The following is a 20,897-nucleotide window of genomic DNA, read 5'->3' on the forward strand; positions in this document are numbered from 1 at the left end:
TTTTTATCAGCCTACAATAGAGCATTATTATCTCACCAGAGCACAAAGTGCTCAAGATGAGCTAATAGCCTATTGTGACCCTTCGTCATGCATTGTCCGTCATGCGTTAACATTTGCCTTGTGAACACCCTAGAAGCCACATTTGTGACCCAATCTTTATGAAACTTTGTCAGAATGTTAGTCTTGATGATTTCTAGGTCTAATTTGAAAGTGGGTCATGTGGGGTCAAAAACTAGGTCAGTAGGTCAGATCAAAGGAAAAGCTTGTGAACACTCTAGAGACCATATTTTTGACCCAATCTTTATGAAACTTGGTCAGAATGTTTGTCTTGATTATTTCTAGGTCAAGTTTGAAACTGGGTCATGTGGGGTCAAAAACTAGGTCAGTAGGTCAGATCAAAGAAAAAGCTTGTGAACACTAGAGACCACATTTGTGACCTAATATTTATGAAACTTGGTCAGAATGTTTGTCTTGATGATTCCTATGTCAAGTTCGAAACTGGGTCATGTGGGGTAAAAAACTAGGTCACCTGGTCAGATCAAAGGAAAAGCTTATGAATACTTTAGAGGCCACATTTGTGGTTCAATCTTTATGAAACTGGGTCAGAATGTTTGTCTTAATCATTTCTAGGTCAAGTTTGAATCTGGATCATGTGGGGTCAAAAACTAGGTCTGTAGGCCAGATCAAAGGAAAATCTTTTCAACACTCTAGAGACCACAATATAAGTTTGAAACTCATGAGAATTAGAATGTTTGTTTAGATAATGTATAGGTCAAGCTCGAAGCTAGGTTATGTGGGGTCAAAAACTAGGTCACTGGTCAAATCAAAGGAAAAGCTTGCGAACACTCTAGAGGCCACAGTTGTAACCAAATCTTTATAAAAAATAGTCAAAATGTTTGTCTTGATGATCTTTTGGTCAAGTTCAACTCTTGGTCATGTGGGGTCAAAAACTAGGTCAGTAAGCCAGATCAACTCTGGTGAGCGATGTATAGGGCCATCATGGCCCTTTTGTCGGAGTTAGGATGAAGTGTCATTCCAGTTTACTTTCAAAACAATCATTTGGAAATCTGTATTCCTTAGAACCTAAACTATAGCAGCATTTAAATGTATTTGTAAATGTTGAACTGGTTGTTTACACTGGAATGTGTTGGCTACACCAGAATGTCATTATATGCAAAAGCATAAAACTTGTTGTAGATGAATGGAAATTCTAGTGTTACGTGGTTACTTTCACAGTACCAACATTGACCCACATCGATTGAATTCAAGGGAAAACATTTTTTGTATGAAATTTGTGAACCAGTCACTTTAACCAAAGGAAGAAGATTGAAGACTTAAGTTAATTTCAGCTTTACTGCACCTTGACATTTGACTGAAACTCCTAAAAACTAATATAACTCTTTGATTATTTCTTTCAGATGAATCGTTATCCAAGATTACGGGAAGAGACAGAAAGAATTGTAAACACATGTGTACGAGAGCGTGAGGCTAAGTGTAAAGAGCAGCTAATGTTATTAGTGGATATACAGCTTGCTTATATGAACACAAATCATGAAGATTTCATAGGATTTGCTAAGTAAGTAGATTTATTACATTCTCAATTATAAACTCCGTTAAGTTACAGCGGAACCTGAGCTGTGAATATTTTTATGCCTCCCAAAGGGAGGCATATTAGTTTTCAACTGTCCGTTCATTCGTTTGTTCGTTCGTCACAATGTTAACTTTTTGCATGAAGGCACTTTACTCGTAAACCACTGCACCCAGGACCTTCAAACTTCACATGCTGATAGTACATATTGAGAAAGCGACATGCGACCCCTACTGACTTTGGGGTCACCAGGTCATAGGTCAAGGTCACCAAGTCAAAGGTCAAGGCGCTGTGGGGGCATTTGTCACCATTAGAGACGACTCTTGTTCCATATTGATGTTCCAATTTCATATCGGATGCATGACATCATTTATGACGTCAGTTTCGTGAATGTCGTTGTGTTAAAAAGTTCTGTAACAACGATATTTTCAATTTTGCTCGGGCTAAAGAACAAATCTACATCATTTATATAATTATTGTAGGTGTAGTGTGTGTATGTAATAAAAAGATCCCACTTGTTCTTTTGTGGAATAATATTACGCTCCTAAAGCACGTAAAGTCGCGCAGTATTTGTGTATATTTCTTGATAGAAATCTACTAAGTTATAATTGTCGTATATAGAACAGCAAGAACTTTTAATAGAAATGACAAATAGATTGCAATTTTGTACTTTTACTGATGTACATGCATGGTCAGTGCTAGTCTGACCAAGAAATTTTGTAAAATGTATCAAACATTATACATTAATATGAGCTAAACAAGGAGTAACAAGCCTTGAGATTGTAAACCATCTGATTGGCTGTTTTTTTAGCTCACATGTCACACAGTGACAGTGTGAGCTTTTGTGATCGCGCAGCGTCCGTCGTCCGTCGTCCGTGCGTGCGTCCGTGCGTGCGTGCGTAAACTTTTGCTTGTGACCACTCTAGAGGTCACATTTTTCATGGGATCTTTATGAAAGTTGGTCACAATGTTCATCTTGATGATATCTAGGTCAAGTTCGAAACTGGGTCAGCTGCGGTCAAAAACTAGGTCAGTAGGTCTAAAAATAGAAAAACCTTGTAACCTCTCTAGAGGCCATATTTTTCAATGGATCTTCATGAAAGTTAGTCAGAATGTTCACCTTGATGATATTTAGGTCAAGTTCGAAACTGGGTCACGTGCCATCAAAAACTAGGTCAGTAGGTCAAATAATAGAAAAACCTTGTGACCTCTCTAGAGGCCATATTTTTCATGGGATCTGTATGAAAATTGGTCTTAATGTTCATCTTGATGATATCTAGGTCAAGTTCGAAACTGGGTCACGTGCTGTCCAAAACTAGGTCAGTAGGTCTAAAAATAGAAAAACCTTGTGACCTCTCTAGAGGCCATATTTTTCAATGGATCTTCATGAAAATTGGTCAGAGTGTTCATCTTGATGATATCTAGGCCATGTTCGAAAGTGGGTCATGTGCGGTCAAAAACTAGGTCATTAGGTCTAAAAATAGAAAAACCTTGTGACCTCCCTAGAGGCCATATTTGTCAATGGATCTTCATGAAAATTGGTCAGAATGTTCATCTTGGTGATATCTAGGCCATGTTGGAAAGTGGGTCACGTGCGGTCAAAAACTAGGTCAGTAGGTCTAAAAATAGAAAAACCTTGTGACCTCCCTAGAGGCCACATTTTTAAATGGATATTCATGAAAATTAGTCTTGTTCATCTTGATGATATCTAGGTCAAGTTCGAAACTGGGTCATGTCCGGTCCAAAACTTGGTCATTAGGTCTAAAAATAGAAAAACCTTGTGACCTCTCTAGAGGCCATATTTTTCCATGGATCTTCATGAAAGTTGGTCTGAATCTTCACTTTGATGATATCTAGGTCAAGTTCGAAAGTGGGTCACATGCAGTCAAAAACTAGGTCATTAGGTCTAAAAATAGAAAAACCTTGTGACCTCTCTAGAGGCCTTATTTTTGAATGGATCTTTATGAAAATTAGTCAGAATGTTCACCTTGATGATATCTTGATCAATTTCGAAAGTGGATGACGTATGGTCAAAAACTAGGTCATTAGGTCTAAAAATAGAAAAACCTTGTGACCTCTCTAGAGGCCATAGGCCATGAGATCTTCATGAAAATTGGTCAGAATGTTCACCTTGATGATATCTAGGTCAAGTTCGAAACTGGGTCATATGCCTTTAAAAACTAGGTCATTAGGTCAGATAATAGAAAAACCTTGTGACCTCTCTAGAGGCCAAATTTTTCAATGGATCTTCATGAAACTTGGTCAGAATTTTTATCTCAATATCTAGGTCAATATCAAAACTGGGTCACATGAGCTCAAATACTAGGTCACTATGTCAAATAATAGAAAAAAGCGACGTCATACTCAGTTCAAAACTGGGTCATGTAGGGACAGGTGAGCGATTCAGGACCATCATGGTCCTCTTGTTTAATTAATTTTAAATTGACCAATGGCTGGTCTCAAAACTCAGTTTTATAACCTGGAAACCAGTCAGAATATTTTGTTTTATCTCCTTACATAAATTCACTCTACAAGTTGCTGTCATGAAATCTAAAACTGTACGTTTTCATTAGGAATTGATTGTTTTAGATAATAACTATGTTAATCAAAATCAACACAAATTCGTCTCATAGATTTTTGAGAGCTATCCTAGTTATAGAAGAATATGCTTTAACAATGCACGGAGGGGCCCCTTGCATCTTCCTCCTCTATCAGGAGCTGGTAAAATCATCTTATGACCAAAATTGTGCTGATGTTACTTAAATCAGCGAAAGAAAATATGTCTTATAAGGATATATTTCTCTTTTCAGTGCACAACAAAAGTCAGATAATACTACTAAACAAAAAGTTGGCAACCAGGTAACTTGTATATCAGAGTATTGAGTACAGAGTTCAGTTGTTATTTGTAATTTTCAAAAAATAAAAAGAATGCTGATTGAAAATGGTAATATTTTAATCACCTTGGAAAAAACAAAAATAGAGAAATCTAAAATGTCCATCAATTCGTTTCTCGTGTTAACTTATAAACAATGACACCTGTATTAAACAGCCAACCAAGGAAGCAACACAATCTGGGTGCTTTGTGTAGGTGGCTGCTTTAGTCAAAATTAGAACAAAATGACCAGTTATGGAAGTTAGCAGGCTGTCTGCTTAAGACAAATAGCTCCTTAATAAAGGTAGCCAGCTGCCAAGGATGTTTTGACTTTATTCATATAGGATATTGTTGTATTACTGGTTTTCATTCCTCCTTATAGGTTATCAGGAAAGGTTGGTTGACACTACACAACATCAGCTTTATGAAAGGTGGTTCAAAGGAGTTCTGGTTTGTTCTCACAGCTGAAAGTCTAGCTTGGTTCAAAGATGAAGAGGTATACATTCATTTCGAATTTCTTTTGATATTAAATCTGTTCGTTGAAATGTGAATATGACGAAATCATAGACAGAGTATTGAATTACTATAAATAGACCAAATTGCAATTATTCTCCTAAATTTAACAAGGATTTTATATTAAGAAACTTTGTATAAAGCTTGTTTGAATTTGTATTGAAATAATTTACATGAGGTCTTAGCTTTATTTTGATAAAGAAAGTAATCTGTGACCAAGGAGCTTACTGCTTAACTTAAAGCTTCATTTAGCTAAATCATGTTTTATTTCATTGTACTTTCATAAAATTGATTGAATTGTAGTGTTTCTTGAATTTTGATTTTGTAAGAATGTGAAAATCCTTGAACCAAACAGTACATTTAACCTCAGCTGTTATCCTTACCCAGTTCAGTGATTGTCTTTGAAATTCGCTCTTAATTGGTTATTAAATCATGAAATTTGTATTTTTGTTGTATTTGCCCACTTTGAAATGGGATATAACTGACTCTGTTGAATCTTCTTAGCCTGCTAAATTTCTAAAATGGACTGGTCCATCATTCAATTTGGGCAGTAACACTTATTATTCAAAGGGGTGTTTACTGAAAATTTACTGACTGAATAGCGAACAGTGCAGACCATGATCAGACTGCACGGATGTGCAGGCTGATCTTGGTCTGCACTGGTCGCAAAGACAGAATCACTTGCAGCCAGCAGGCTAAGGGTTAATCATATTGGCCATATGAGGTATTTATCTCAATGAGGTAAGTTCCTCTGTGAGGTATTGACTAATGTCCTCAGAGAGTAGATACCTTCAGTGAGGTAATTTCCCACATGAAGAAGTATCCAACATGAGGTAGTATCCTCATTGGCAGTTTGAATAAAGTTATTGTGTTCTCCACTCTGCTCAGTTACATAAGAAAGGCAAGTTATTTCTGATAAGAAATCTACTCATCTATTCTTTAATTGTGGACCTATATTTTTATATCTGATTGGTCATCATAAAGCAATCAGCATGTTTTCAAATCACTTGCCCCTCATCGATGTGGGTTCGATACCCACTCGGGGCATTGAATTCTTCATGTGAGGAAGCCATCCAGCTGGCTTACAGAAGGTTGGTGGTTCTACCCAGGTGCCCGCTTGTGATGAAATAATGCACGGAGGGGCACATGGGGTCTTCCTCCACCATTAAAGCTGGAAAGTCGCCATATGACCAAAAATGTGTCGGTGCGACATTAAATCCAACAATCAGCATGTGTTGGCCTCTTTGTTAATCACCTGTCCGGTCAGTTAAAGAACTACCAGTAACTGATTTTTCTATATCGCCTGTTTAGTAACGAATGTTACGAGTGTTTACCAATTGATTGGCTAATTTCAAAAGACAATTTTCCATCCACCAATCCACGTAATCTATATACATCATGCAAAATGCTAAAGTATCATTATCTTGGCTTCTGCACTTTATCTTCATTTAGAATATCAATGGTTTTGCAATTAGGAAATAATTTTTTGAAGTATTAGTCCTAGATACTTTAATGCAACTTGTGTCACCTTTGATAGAGATTGATGCCCAATTCAGTTTTATAATGCTGTCAAATTCCCATGTTGTTAGAGCAAGGAGCTATTTTTTACTGAGTTTGGATGATGTAATACGTTTTTGTTTCTTGAATTATGTTGTCCAACATAGACACATCCTGTAATTTGCGCAAGAAATATCAACCAATGACAGATTTCATTCATCTGTTTAAACGAAATAACTTATTGAAGTAAACTTGCCAACTTTTTTTTTTTGCTTGCAAAAATATAATAAGGTTGCCTAACATAATCATACCCGTGATATATACTGGAAAATATGTATTCGCTTGTTTTTTGTTTGCGTGATTCTTGGTCAGGTTACATAACTTTTGAAATATTGAAGCATAGGGGAAAGCAAAAACCAAAGGGGCATGTTGCTTTTGTCTTGAGAACAATCATAAATACTAACAGAGTTATTGCGTTTTTAGCTCACCTGTCACAAAGTGACAAGGTGAGCTTTTGTGATCATGCGGTGTCCGTCGTCCGTCCGTGCGTCCGTGCGTGCGTCCGTAAACTTTTGCTTGTGACCACTCTAGAGGTCACATTTTTCATGGGATCTTTATGAAAGTTGGTCAGATGATATCTAGGTCAAGTTCGAAACTGGGTCACGTGCCTTCAAAAACTAGGTCAGTAGGTCTAAAAATAGAAAAACCTTGTGACCTCTCTAGAGGCCATATATTACACAAGATATTCATGAAAATTGGTCAGATTGTTCACCTTGATGATATCTAGGTCAAGTTCGAAACTGGGTCACGTGCCTTCAAAAACTAGGTCAGTAGGTCTAAAAATAGAAAAACCTTGTGACCTCTCTAGAGGCCATATATTTCATAAGATCATCATGAAAATTGGTCAGAACGTTCACCTTGATGATATCTAGGTCAAGTTCGAAACTGGGTCACGTGCCATCAAAAACTAGGTCAGTAGGTCAAATAATAGAAAAACCTTGTGACCTCTCTAAAGGCCATATTTTTCATGGGATCTGTATGAAAGTTGGTCTGAATGTTCGTCTTGATGATATCTAGGTCAAGTTCGAAACTGGGTCACGTGCGGTCAAAAACTAGGTCAGTAGGTTTAAAAATAGAAAAACCTTGTGACCTCTCTAGAGGCCATATATTTCATGAGATCTTCATGAAAATTGGTCAGAATGTTCACCTTGATGATATCTAGGTCAAGTTTGAAAGTGGGTCACGTGCCATCAAAAACTAGGTCAGTAGGTCAAATAATAGAAAAACCTTGTGACCTCTCTAGAGGCCATATTTTTTATGGGATCTGTATGAAAATTGGTCTGAATGTTCATCTTGATGAAATCTAGGTCAAGTTCGAAACTGGGTCACGTGCCTTCAAAAACTAGGTCAGTAGGTCAAATAATAGAAAAACCTTGCTAACTCTCTAAAGGCCATATTTTTCATGGGATCTGTATGAAAATTGGTCTGAATGTTCATCTTTATGATATCTAGGTCAAGTTCGAAACAGGGTCATGTGCGGTCAAAAACTAGGTCAGTAGGTCTAAAAATAGAAAAACCTTGTGACCTCTCTAGAGGCCATACTTGTGAATGGATCTCCATAAAAATTGGTCAGAATGTTCACCTTGATGATATCTAGGTCAAATTTGAAACTGGGTCATGTGCCTTAAAAAAACTAGGTCAGTAGGTCAAATAATAAAAAAACCTTGTGACCTCTCTAGAGGCCATACTTTTCATGGGATCTGTATGAAAGTTGGTCTAAATGTTCATCTTGATGATATCTAGGTCATGTTTGAAACTGGGTCAACTGCGGTCAAAAACTAGGTCAGTAGGTCTAAAATTATTAAAATCTTTTGACTTCTCTAGAGGCCATATTTTTCAATGGATCTTCATGAAAATTGATCTGAATTTTCACCTTGATGATATCTAGATCAGTTTCGAAACTGGGTCACGTGCGGTCAAAATCTAGGCCAGTAGGTATAAAAATTGAAAAACCTTGTGACCTCTCTAGAGGCCATATTTTTCATGAGATCTTCATGAAAATTAGTGAGAATGTTCACCTTGATGATATCTAGGTAAAGTTCAAAACAGGGTCACATACCTTCGAAAACTAGGTCAATAGGTCAAATAATAGAAAAACCTTGTGACCTCTCTAGAGACCATATTTTTCAATGGATCTTCATGAAAATTGGTCAGAATTTTTATCTTGATAATATCTAGGTCAAGTTCAAAACTGGGTCATATGAGCTCAAAAACTAGGTCACTATGTCAAATAATAGAAAAAACGACGTCATACTCAAAACTGGGTCATGTGGGAAGAGGTGAGCGATTCAGGACCATCATGGTCCTCTTGTTTTTCGACAATATAGTGCAGTTTGCAGTGTGGTGATTTAGAACATTTTTCCCCGAAAGTCTCACTTTCTACATTTCTAACTACCGGTAAACCCCTTTTCACCACCTGTCAACCCAATCTATAAATAGATTTTCTTGTTTTCAGAACTACTTTTTACAACAATTTTTCTGAAAAGTCTCACTTTCTTCTTTTCTAACTTTGCCCCTTTTCATCACCTGACAGCCTGATCTATAAATAGATTTTCATGTTTTCGGAACTACTTTCAGAACTACTTTTTATGGTGCATTTATAAAACTCATAGTCCGGATAACTTGAATTATGAAGAGGTGTTTACCATACAGAGTGCTTGGCTATGATTGGATCATTTTGGAACAGTTAATTAGCATGACTGAATATAGTTTTTCTGATGAATAGACAGTGTAAACTTGATCATACATGTCGTCTGACCTCTACAAATGCCTGTCTCATAAATCCATGCCATGTCTTAAGATGTAAACTGTAGAAACTCTGTAAAAAATGGTTACAACATTTACTCCATGGAGAAATTTTCTATCTGTCTCTTTTATCTTCACTGATAATTAGAATGCAAATAAGGTAACCTATTCTTTATATCCAGGAACAGTCACAACTTTTATATCATCCCTATAGTTTCTTTTTTGACCATATTCATAACACTTTTCTAAAGACCTTTCTGTATGATTAAAATTTGAAGGTATAGTTTTGAAACATGATTACATGACAAAAGCTTTTATGATTTATTTTTAATGTTTCCCTGTTGAAATATAATTACAGTTTTATTAAGTTCCTATTTGATGGTTTTTATCTTGTTCGGTAAAGTAAAAAAGGCTCCATATCTAAAGTTTGTCATGATTTTCTTTTTTATCCTTTCTGAAATGTTAAAAGGAAACACATTTTATTTTTATTACTGTGGTAATACTTTTGCTAAAGTTGTGACTGTGACCTTGCTATGTTAAAGCACGTGCAACATGTAAATTTCACTATTTCATTTCATGAATGATAAGCTTTCTGCATGCTTAGGTTGAAAACAGAAGAGAGAAATATTCTGCTACAGATTTGTTTGTTTGTTAAAGCCTATACTGTTTTTTCTCTCTGCTTTTATACACAAAAAATGGTATTTACATTTGTTGTTTCAAAGATACTACAATTAGAAAATGTTAAGACCCTGGTTTTTTTTAAATGGCCATCGATATTTTCATCTTGGCAGTAGCCATGTTTTAAATAGCCTACCAGTAGCCTGCAGTGTTTCAGGGTTTGTCCCCTTTCTGTCTGTCTGTCTATTCTGGCTGTCCGTCTTTCATCCCTCAGTCCTGTTAGTCACAAAAAATGGATCCTGCGATTACTTATTAAAAGGTACAAGATATTTATAGATAGAAGGCAAAATGGAAAATATACACCTCCTTTTATTTTGTTGCTCTTTCAAAAATGTTTTGGTGCTCTTGCAGCAAGTTACAAAATATGAGCCGCGCCATGAGAAAACCAACATAGTGGCTTTGCGACCAGCATGGATCCAGACAAGCTTGTGCACCCATGCAGTCTGGTCAGGATCCATACTATTCGCTAACAGTTTCTCTGATTACAGTAGGCTTTGAAAGCGAACAGCATGAATCCTGACCAGACTGCATGGATGCGCAGGCTGGTCTGGATCCATGCTGGTCACAAATCCAGGAGGTTGGTTTTCTCATGGCGCGACTCAGTTATGATGAAAAGAGTTGATCATGCTAGTATTTTGTATTACAAGAAACTTAGTACATAATTATGTAGAACACAATATGGAGAATAATTATGCACATCATTTTATTATGTCCATCTGTTTTTCTCTATTTGTTTGTCTGTCTTATTGTCAGTCAATCAAAAAAGAGGGACATTTCGATGACCTAAAATTCAGGAGACTTTTTTTCTTGAAACTTGATTTATAGGAGACAGTGTTTATAGAAAGCAGACAGTTTGGAGAAAATGCTGTTTGATTTTATCAAGTTTAAATTTAAGAAAAAGAGACAGTTTCTGGCAAAAAACAGGCATATCTTTGAAAGTACAGGAGATATTTTTGTTAAAATTGAGAGACAGATATAGAGTAATATATAAGTCTTTTTAGCTCACCTGTCACATAGTGACAAGGTAAGCTTTTGTGATCACCCTTCGTCTGTCGTCCGTCGTCAGTCTGTGCGTCCGTCAACAATTTCTTGTCTGCACGCTAGTGGTTTCATTTATGATTTTATTTTAACCAAACTTGCACACAACTTGTATCACCATAAGATCTCGGTTCCTTTCTTGAACTGGCCAGATCCCATTATGTGTTCCAGAGTTATGGCCCCTGAAAGGGCCAAAATTAGCTATTTTGACCTTGTCTGCACAATAGCAGCTTTATTTATGATTAGATTTTTACCAAACTGGCACACAACTTGTATCACCATAAGATCTCAATTCCTTTCTTGAACTGGCCAGATTCCATTATGGATTCCAGAGTTATGGCCCCTGAATGGGCTAGAATTAGCTATTTTGACCTTGTCTGCACAATAGCAGCTTCATTTATGATTTTATTTTAACCAAACTTGCACAAAACTTGTATCACCATAAGATCTTGGTTCATTTCTTGAACTGGCCAGTTTCCGTTATGGGTTCCAGAGTTATGGCCCCTGAAAGGGCCAGAATTAGCTATTTTGACCTTGTCTGCACAATAGCAGCTTCATTTATGATTTGAATTTAATCAAACTTGCACAAAACTTGTGTCACCATAAGATCTTGATTCCTTAGTTGAACCGGCCAGATCCCATAATGGGTTCCAGAGTATTGGCTATTTTGACCTTGTCTGCACAATAGCAGCTTCATTTATGATTCGATTTTAACCAAACTTGCACACAACTTGTATCACCACAAGATCTTGGTTCCTTTCTTGAACTGGCCAGATTTCATCATGGGTTCCAGAGTTATGGCCCCTTAAAGGTCCAAAATTGGCTATTTTGGCTTTTGCAGCCATATAGAGACTTCATTTATGGTTTTATTTGATACAAACTTCCAAAATAACTTCATCAACAATAAATCTTGGATTCCATGACAAATCAGATCCAAGCATAGGTTCAGAGTTTAATATCTGATAACCTCCCCTGATTGTAATCAAAATGGATTTATATCAGTAAGAACTTATAGGACTTATTTGAAATTTCATTATTGTCATTAGTTGGACTGAGCCAATCAGGGTAGATAACTATGGACTGATTTTATGTCAAATTACTTCCCTTTATTTCAAATTAAAATGGGTATATTTCCGTAACTAATGAAGAAACTGATCTGAAATTTCATTTATGTCAACAGATTTATTTGGCAGATCCTTCTTTTGTTCACTTAAGATAATTTTTTTTTAATTACTTCCCTTTTACCTTACTATAAATAGCTTATTTTTAGTAACTTTTTTATTATTGGCCGTAGGGAAAAACCAAGACCACTTTTCTGTGGTACAACATGGATGGTACCTCCAATTTTTATGTGTATTTTGATATATCTGTACCTTGTAAGAATTTTCTTTTTCTTTTTGGTTAAATTTCTTCCCTTTGTTGTTACTGTCCTTTGGACTTAGATATTTTTTCTGAGGACCTTCTTGTCCTCAAGTGCAATGATAACAGGTGAGCGATATAGGGCCATCATGGCCCTCTTGTTTATTGTTTTTGCTGCATCAAAAACTGTGGATGCTGCGGCAACATAAATTATACATATTTTATTAGAATCGTCCAGGGTAATATGGTAATGACCGTTCTGGTAGGCAAGTTATACAATAATTACCTTATAGTAGTCTTGTTGTACACTGCTTATGATAGCCAGATGTCTTTGTACTGAATAGGCTGTTAATGGTGCACCCATCTGCTAGAGGGCAGAAGGGAGGAAGGGCAAGAGCTTTGAGCAGATTTTAGTTTTAACCAGATCATATTATTAGACATGAAGGCTGCTGCAGTAATTATAATTTCAAATTTGGGTTTGCCTGAGTTATCGGTATGTTTAATTTTTATCGCCAGCTTTAAAAAAAGGGATATTTTGTCTTGCTCATGGTCTGTTGATAGGTAAACCATTTGGTTTGAATTAAGTATCTAAAGAATGCTTGGTCTCATAATGGTTAAAGTTTATGGGATTATTGCTTACGGTCAGTTTATTAAGTTGATTAAGGGGTCAGTAGGTCATAGGACAATTTTCAGACTGAAAACAGTTTTTGTACAAAAACTCCAAAATGCTTTGACTTTCTGTTCTTAAATCTTTAAGGATGTTTGCCTGTGGTCAGTAGATGACCCTTGTTGTTTAATGGCTATTAGGACAAAGGTCAAGGTCAACTTTCTAGCTTATGGTGATCAAACTTCATAGAATGATTGCTTGGTTTGAGTGGACTATCACTATTGATTTAGGGTAAGTTGATCAAAAGTCAAGGTCACAGTGAAACTGAAAACTGTTTCAGCCCAATAGGTAAAGAATACTTTAGTCTACAGTCATCAGACACCAGATGATCCATACTTTTTCATATGGGTCAAAGGTCACAGTCATAATGACCTGTAGACTGTTTCTGCTCAATAACTGAAGAATGTTTTAGCTGGCAGACATCAAATGCCTGTGTTAAGTAACTATATGACCACACATTAGGTGAAAGCATACTGACCTTTAGACTAAAAATAACTTTCTCCCACTAACTTCAGAGCACTTTTGCCTGCTGCAGTCAAAACTTCATGTGAGGCCTCAGGGTTGCCTATGAACAGCAGATGACCTCTTTATGTTTAAGCAGGAGGTCAAAAGTCATTATGACCTTGTAACTGAAACAATTTCATAACTCAATATCTAAGGAACCCTTTGGCCTCCTGTCCAGACACATAATTAGAAGATTGTCTGCAGTCAGTAGATGACCCTTGCTGCTTTCGGGTTCAGTAGGTCAAAGGTCATAGTTATCTTGGAAGTAGAAATTGGAAGGGCCATCATCGGGGAGGACATACAAACAGCTCTTGCCATACTTATGCTGGTTTCAAATTTCTGTGTGAAACAATTAGGTAGTTGTTGCATTAAATATTTTATTGGGTGCAACAATATTTTTCTTTTTCCACAAACATCATATTTTGATGCTTTAGATAGTTTATGCTAGATTGTAGAAAAAAATGTTTTTCATTGTTACTGGAAGAATATTGTTTGGCCATTATGTAGAACATGCCACTGATTGTTCCAGGAAAAAGAAAAAAAGTACCTATTGCCACTGGACAGTTTAGTGATAAGAGATGTCGAGTCCGGCTTCTTTACTCGACACCCTATCTTTGCTGTCTTCAGCTCTGAAAATAGGTAACCATTTTGTTCACGAAACGTTTAATCACATGTTCATGCATATGGTCACCTGACTGGAGAATGGTTCTAGTATTAGTAGGTTTAGTACAATTGAAAATGTAAAAAATATCTTCAGTAGTGGTATCAGTCTAGAGTATTTGGTTTGTACAGTTTCTTTTTTGCATTATTAAATATTTTTTTTTTTTTTGTAAATTTTTTTTTTTTTTTTTTTTTTTTAATTTATAAACTATAATTACCTTGTATGTAAGTCAAATACATTGCCTTCAAAGGGTCATGTGACTTAAAACTGTGATCATGTGATTTGTTACCATGCATTTCGTTGGTTGTGGACTTATTTATTGGACAGTGCATGATATATTCTAGTTTGTTGCAAGCTTATCAGGGCATGTGTTAGAGATACATGTTGACGGTGCTGAAGACTTTTTCTGTTTGGCTGCTATTTATATACATGTATAATCAGAGGTTAGACATACATTTTTTAGATGCAAACTTCCGTTCTTTCACCCAGGCTTTTATTAATGTGACAATATTGATAGACTTGCATACCTGGGAACCCACCGGCTAAACTCACTAGGAACTACAGACCAGGCAGATATTAGTTTGATTCCAGGCCAAGGCATACATTCTCTGTGACATTTTGATAAAAAGACATTGTGTCTGAAGTCATTACACCCTCCACCTCTGATTCATGTGGAGAAGTTGGCAGTTCCTTGTGGAGAACAGATTAGTACTAGTACAGAATCCAAGTACACTTGTTAGGTTAGCTGCCCACTGTTACATAAAATGAAATATTGTTGGAAAATGACACTCAATTCAAAACAAACAAGCAATTACTTATTTATTTATTGACTTTTAAGATCTATAGCATAAAACACAACACAAGGCAATAAATATAATATCACAGCATATAAAAAACAATTTCTTTACATAGTTATAAAAACAAATCTATATTTAAGACTAGGGTAAGATGCATACTTTTTATAAAACAGAAAATTCTAAGCCAGGTGTTATACTTTAGAGAAAGCTAAAGACCTATGGATAACCCATTACTTTAGTAGTTAATTGAATAAAGGATAAAATCATTGTAAAAAATTACAGATTACACAACAATCAAGTTAACATCTGACTAAATCACTTGGAAAATCACTTAAAAGCCCCTGGAGGATTGGTAAAGCTACATTTTAATCATCTATAAGAGAAGCATTCTTTGCCTTTACTTATAGTTAACACAGTTAGAGAGCCTTCAAATGGGCCATTTTTCAGCAGGAGGGATTTTGGGATAACTGAAATGTTTTCAAATGTTGATACTTTTATATCTTTTTCTAAGCTTCAGTTATTAAGCAAGAACTGCATAAATTTATTTTTGAAAAACAAAAGTTTTTTTTCCCAGTTTTTTATTTTCAGAAAAGGTTAACAGAAACAGCTGTCTGAAATAAAGATTAGATAAAGCTTCTTGTCTCTGTTGCTGTGTAGAATAGATTCTGTTTCATCCATGAATAGTCAGTTACCTTCAGAAATATTTTACAGAGATTTTTTTCGAATCACTTCATTGTTTAGTCTTGTCACTGATGACTTTATTGAAAAAAGATACTTGTCAAAGTTTTCAGAAATAAGATATGGGAATAGTTTCTTTTCTAAATAAAAGCAGAATCCCTGGTAAAATCTTAGAGAATAAAACCTCAGTATCCCCTTTCCTAGTAACCAGATTCTTACCTGAAGACCTACGTTTCCAACTTTCCACCTTACAAACTGCTTCCTTTTATTTGCAACCTTCTTTTCTTCTTGTCAAGTTTAACAACCACAGATTTGCTATATTATTAACCTATTAAAAACTGCTTGATTTGAAACTATTAAGCTGAGCTAACCCAAAAAGCACATATCCCAGAAACTTGTTACTTACAGGACATTCTCACTGCTCTAGGCAGCTGGCTATATAAACTAACTAACGTAGCTAACCCAAGATTCGTTTCACCAGATACCTGTTACCAGTACTTAAAAGACATTCTCACTGCTCTAGGCAGCTGGCTTTATAAACTAACTAACATAGCTAACCCAAGATTCGTTTCACCAGATACCTGTTACCAGTACTTACAAGACATCCTCACTGCTCTAGGCAGCTAGCTATATAAACTAACTAACATAGCTAACCCAAGAAGCATTTATCCCAGAAACCTGATACATACAAGACATCCCCACTGCTCCGTAGAGCAGAATTTCAGCTGACTATATAGACTAACACAGCTAACCCAAAAAACACATTTCCTAGAAATCTGCTACTAGCAAGATACTAGCTTTATGGCTAGATTTAGCCAGATTACTAATGCATAGTTTGTTCTATGTTTTCTTTAACACCAGGAAAAAGACAAGAAATACATGCTCCCTTTGGATAATTTAAATTTACGGGACATGCAGGACAGTGGATTCATTAAACAGAAAAAAATGTTTGCCATATTCAGTCCTGATTCAAGGTGGGCCATTTAGGATTTGTTACCTCCCTTTGTTCCTTATACAGCTGTATCATTTTACCGAACACTTCTCGAATGCGACCTAGTTCCCGATATTTCAGTTCTCGGTGTTGTTCTGTGAAGTATACGTATATAGGTGTTGTCCAATTTTTCTCCTGCACCAGTTTCAGCTGTAATAGTTCAGTTGTATCTCCAAAAATGTGATTGCAGTTTTAACTAGTTGTGTATCTGAAAAAGTGAGATAAAATTCTGTTACAAAAATTACAGATTTTGCTGTAATCTAAAAAAAAGCCCAATTTTTTTTTCTTGATGACAGGAAGAATATGAATAGATGCATGTACTTCATTTAAGCTCATTCATTGTATTTGGAAATTACAAAAAAAGGCATGACACAAAGCACCCATTTTGGTATTGAGAGTTGAAGTAACTGAAACTGCATTCACATTTTTTTAAGCCATTGCACACAACTATACACAAGGAAGTATGGTAATTCCACTCATTCTTAAATGAGGAATGGAGAAGAGGTAAGGCCATAATCATTATCCCTAGCTTCAAAATTGTAATAGAAATAAATAAGTCAAACTGTTTTAATGATCAACAGGAAAAGGAGAAACGGTTTATGATGCCGTTGGATGGGTTAAAGTTAACTGACGCAGATAACAGCGGGCTGTTCTCCAAGAAACACATGTTCTATTTATTTAACCCGGACACAAGGTAAGGGGTGTGGTTGGTGTGAGGAGGTGTACATATTGCCATTGTAGAATATCATTTAACTACACTAACAGTATATTGCTGTGAATTGAAATTACATGCAGAACTTTTACTGTAAAATCATTTAATTTTATGGGCACAAATTATTGACATGGCTTTGGTTGAAATGACTTCTTCATAGGGGGCCTCCATGGCTGAATGGTTAAGGTCACTGACTTGCCCCTCATCGGTGTGGGTTCAAGCCCCACTCTAGGCGTTGAAATCTTCATGACTGTGAGGGAGCCAGCCAGCAGACTTAGGGAAGGTCAGAGGTTCTACCCAGGTGCCAGCCCATGTTGAAATAATGCACGGAGGGGCATCTGGCATTTTTCTCAACCATCAAAGCTGCAAAGTCACCATTTTACCTAAAACTGTGTCTGTGGGATGTTTAACCCAATAAAAAAAAAAAAACGACAAAAAAGCGACAAAAAAAACCCCAAAAAAACAAAGACTTCTTCTTAGAGGTAGTAATAGGTGGACTTTGAAAACAATAGAATGGGAATTTTTACTTCTTTGTCTAGATTGATTCAACTATGAAATCCACAAAAATGTGTGTCCACAAATGTTAATGAAATTACAGTAACTCATGGTCTGTTTTGTTTCTGTTTAATTTTTCAGTGGTTTTAGTGTATGTAAAATATGCATTCAAATATGTTTTTGGTTCAGTTACCATATGGTGTACAATAAAATGGCCAAAACTCATCACATTTCATGTACAAATGTTTAATATCAACCCAAGAAGTTTGACAGTTCTACTGTAAAGTAGTTTTTACAGGTACAGTTTGCAAGGGTATGGCCAACTTGTGAAAAAAATACAATGCCTTGAGTTTTGACACCTCACAGGCTTATTAAAATAAAATGCTACATATATGAGTACTCATGATAGCCTCAGTTTGTATAATAAACATGTTCAGTCCTTGAATAAATATACGAGGGGTGTTCAATAAATACCCGGAAAAGTGCTCTCATTTCTTTATTTCTAGTCTCATTTTGCTAAAATTTGAAAATATGACGGATATGAACATACTGAATGCAAATACCTAAATTACAGATTTCAGAACATGCACAATATTTATTTGTCGTCTCCTAGGCAACGCCATCACCCCATAAGCGGCCCAACGTCATTATGATGCTGTCATATCACACTCAATTAATCAATACTACTCGTGATTACCATTGATTCAATGTTTATCACCATTAAATGCATTTTACACCTTCCTAAGAATAAATAAATACTGTTCATATGATGTCCCTGTCGTATTGAAGAAATTGGACACTGAACTGATGCCCTATCAAGGAGCTCTTTAATTTACTAAATGTGACTGAATGTTAATTTTCATGTCTGTAACACAAGTCGTCAGCAGTATTCTCCTGACCACTTTTAAACGTCACGTCCCACTAATAAAATTTTGTTTTCTTCAGGGCATTGTCCCTCAAACCTTTTTCAGCATAACATATGCCTCTTTCCTTGATTTTCGATTCAAAACACAAAATGTTATCTCACATCTCCGTTCAACACTGATTTTCAAGCGACGACCAACTCAATATGCCTGCCAAATATTTTAATGATGTCACATTTATAATTTGACGTTATTTGCGTAACGCTTACTTTTCATATCAATATTCACCCAATTTAAGAAAAGGTAGCTTGAAAAATAGGTAAGTGGCAAGTAATGTTTTAGCGCATGTAAAATAGAAAAAGAGACAAAATTCGGCCGGATGACGTCACATGACGTTGCCATGGGGACTCGCATTTACTTATTATTTATGCAAAGACAATCTAATTTTGACATATCAACTCAGTATTCCCTAATCTACATTTTGTAGCATTTTCATTTATTTTTGATGATACATGAAGAATTGAGAGCACTTTTCCGGGTATTTATTGAACGCCCCTCGTAGTAATGGACATGCTCCTTGTACTGTTAAACAATGCCTATTTCATTAAATTTTATTTGATCTTTATTTCTATTTAACAAACGTTTACAGGTTGACTTTCAGCAACCATTAATAGGTCTTTATGAGTTTATTTTAAGTAACCACAGTCCTGTTGCCAATATGAGCAACTCCTTTAAAAGAATGTTGGCCACAACCTGTTGCCCAGTGAGCAATTACTCTTGAAGAATATTAGTTACCACTTATTGCCAACATGGGCAACTCCTTTTGGAGAAATTCAGTCATCACCTGTTGCCAATTTGGGCAACTCTTTGAAGAATGTTTGTCACCTTCTTTTGCCAATATGAGCAACTCCTTTTGAAAAGTGTTTGTCACCACTCATGCCAATATGGGCAACTCTTGTTGAGGAATGTTACTTCCAAGCACAGAACTTCAATTAAAAGGTTCTCTGTTCGAATTCTGGGGCATACAATTTCTGTGGAGATAATCATATAGTGCATCAGAGGTTGTACTGCTGCCACCTTCGACACATGTGGGGAAGTTTTCTGTTTATTCATAATTATGTGGAGAGAACAAGGATTTACTTTCATTTATTTTATAATAATATAATATGATATATTGTACTTTTAAAAACTGTTTTAAGCCAGTAGTCCAATCTATCACTTCCAAAAAAAATCCAATTTATTAATTCAGAAATAAATTTAGAAAAGTAATATTTTTTATCACAGATCACTTTAATGCTTGAAACACATTGTTATTGCTATTTTTAATTTGAAGTCTGTCCGTCCGTCAGTCCGTGCGTGCGTGTGTAAACTTTTGCTTGTGACCACTCTAGAGGTCACATTTTTCATGGGATCTTTATGAAAGTTGGTCAGAATGTTCATCTTGATGATATCTAGGTCAAGTTCGAAACTGGGTCAAATGTGGTAAAAAACTAGGTCAGTAGGTCTAAAAATAGAAAAACCTTGTGACCTCTCTAGAGGCCATATTTTTCATGAGATCTTCATGAAGATTGGTCAGAATGTTCAACTTGATGATATCTAGGTCAGGTTCGAAACTGGGTCACATGCGGTCAAAAACTAGGTCAGTAGGTCTAAAAATAAAAAAACTTTGTGACCTCTCTAGAGGCCATATTTCTCAATGGATCCTCATGAAAATTGGTCAGAATGTTCATCTTGATGATATCTAGGTCAAGTTCGAAACTGGGTCACGTGCGGTCAAAAACCAGTCAGTAGGTCTGAAAATAGAAAAACTTTGTGACCTCTCTAGAGGCCATATTTCATGGGACCTTTATGAAAATTAGTCAGAATGTTCAACTTGATGATATCTAGGTCAAGTTCGAAACTGGGTCACATGCGGTCAATAACTAGGTCAGTAGGTCTTAAAATACTTTGTGACCTCTCTAGAGGCCATATTTTTCATGAGATCTTCATGAAGATTGGTCAGAATGTGCAACTTGATGATATCTAGGTCAAGTTCGAAACTGGGTCACATGCGGTCAATAACTAGGTCAGTAGGTCTTAAAATAGAAAAACCTTGTGACCTCTCTAGAGGCCATATTTTTTCAAGAGATCGTCATGAAAATTGATCAGAATGTTCACCTTGATGATATCTAGGTCAAGT

At 36.0% G+C, this 20,897-nt stretch overlaps 1 protein-coding gene across 4 annotated transcripts in view; it reads left to right on the forward strand.

Annotated features, from left to right (window-relative positions):
- The window catches only part of LOC123552791 (dynamin-1-like), a 56,782-nt gene that overhangs the window by 18,511 nt on the left and 17,374 nt on the right, over window positions 1-20,897 (forward strand). For 2 of the 4 annotated variants that reach the window (XM_053525134.1, XM_053525132.1), the window contains exons 10-13: window positions 1,419-1,576; window positions 4,399-4,447; window positions 4,843-4,956; window positions 17,230-17,342. In XM_053525134.1, the coding sequence (XP_053381109.1) occupies window positions 1,419-1,576; window positions 4,399-4,447; window positions 4,843-4,956; window positions 17,230-17,342 (434 nt within the window). Of the gene's footprint in view, window positions 1-1,418; window positions 1,577-4,398; window positions 4,448-4,842; window positions 4,957-14,050; window positions 14,161-16,518; window positions 16,632-17,229; window positions 17,343-20,897 lie in introns of all 4 variants that reach the window. The other 2 variants (XM_053525133.1, XM_045342536.2) reach the window with 2 other exon arrangements.

The sequence above is a fragment of the Mercenaria mercenaria genome, chromosome 15, assembly GCF_021730395.1.
Source record: "Mercenaria mercenaria strain notata chromosome 15, MADL_Memer_1, whole genome shotgun sequence".
NCBI lineage: Eukaryota > Metazoa > Mollusca > Bivalvia > Venerida > Veneridae > Mercenaria > Mercenaria mercenaria.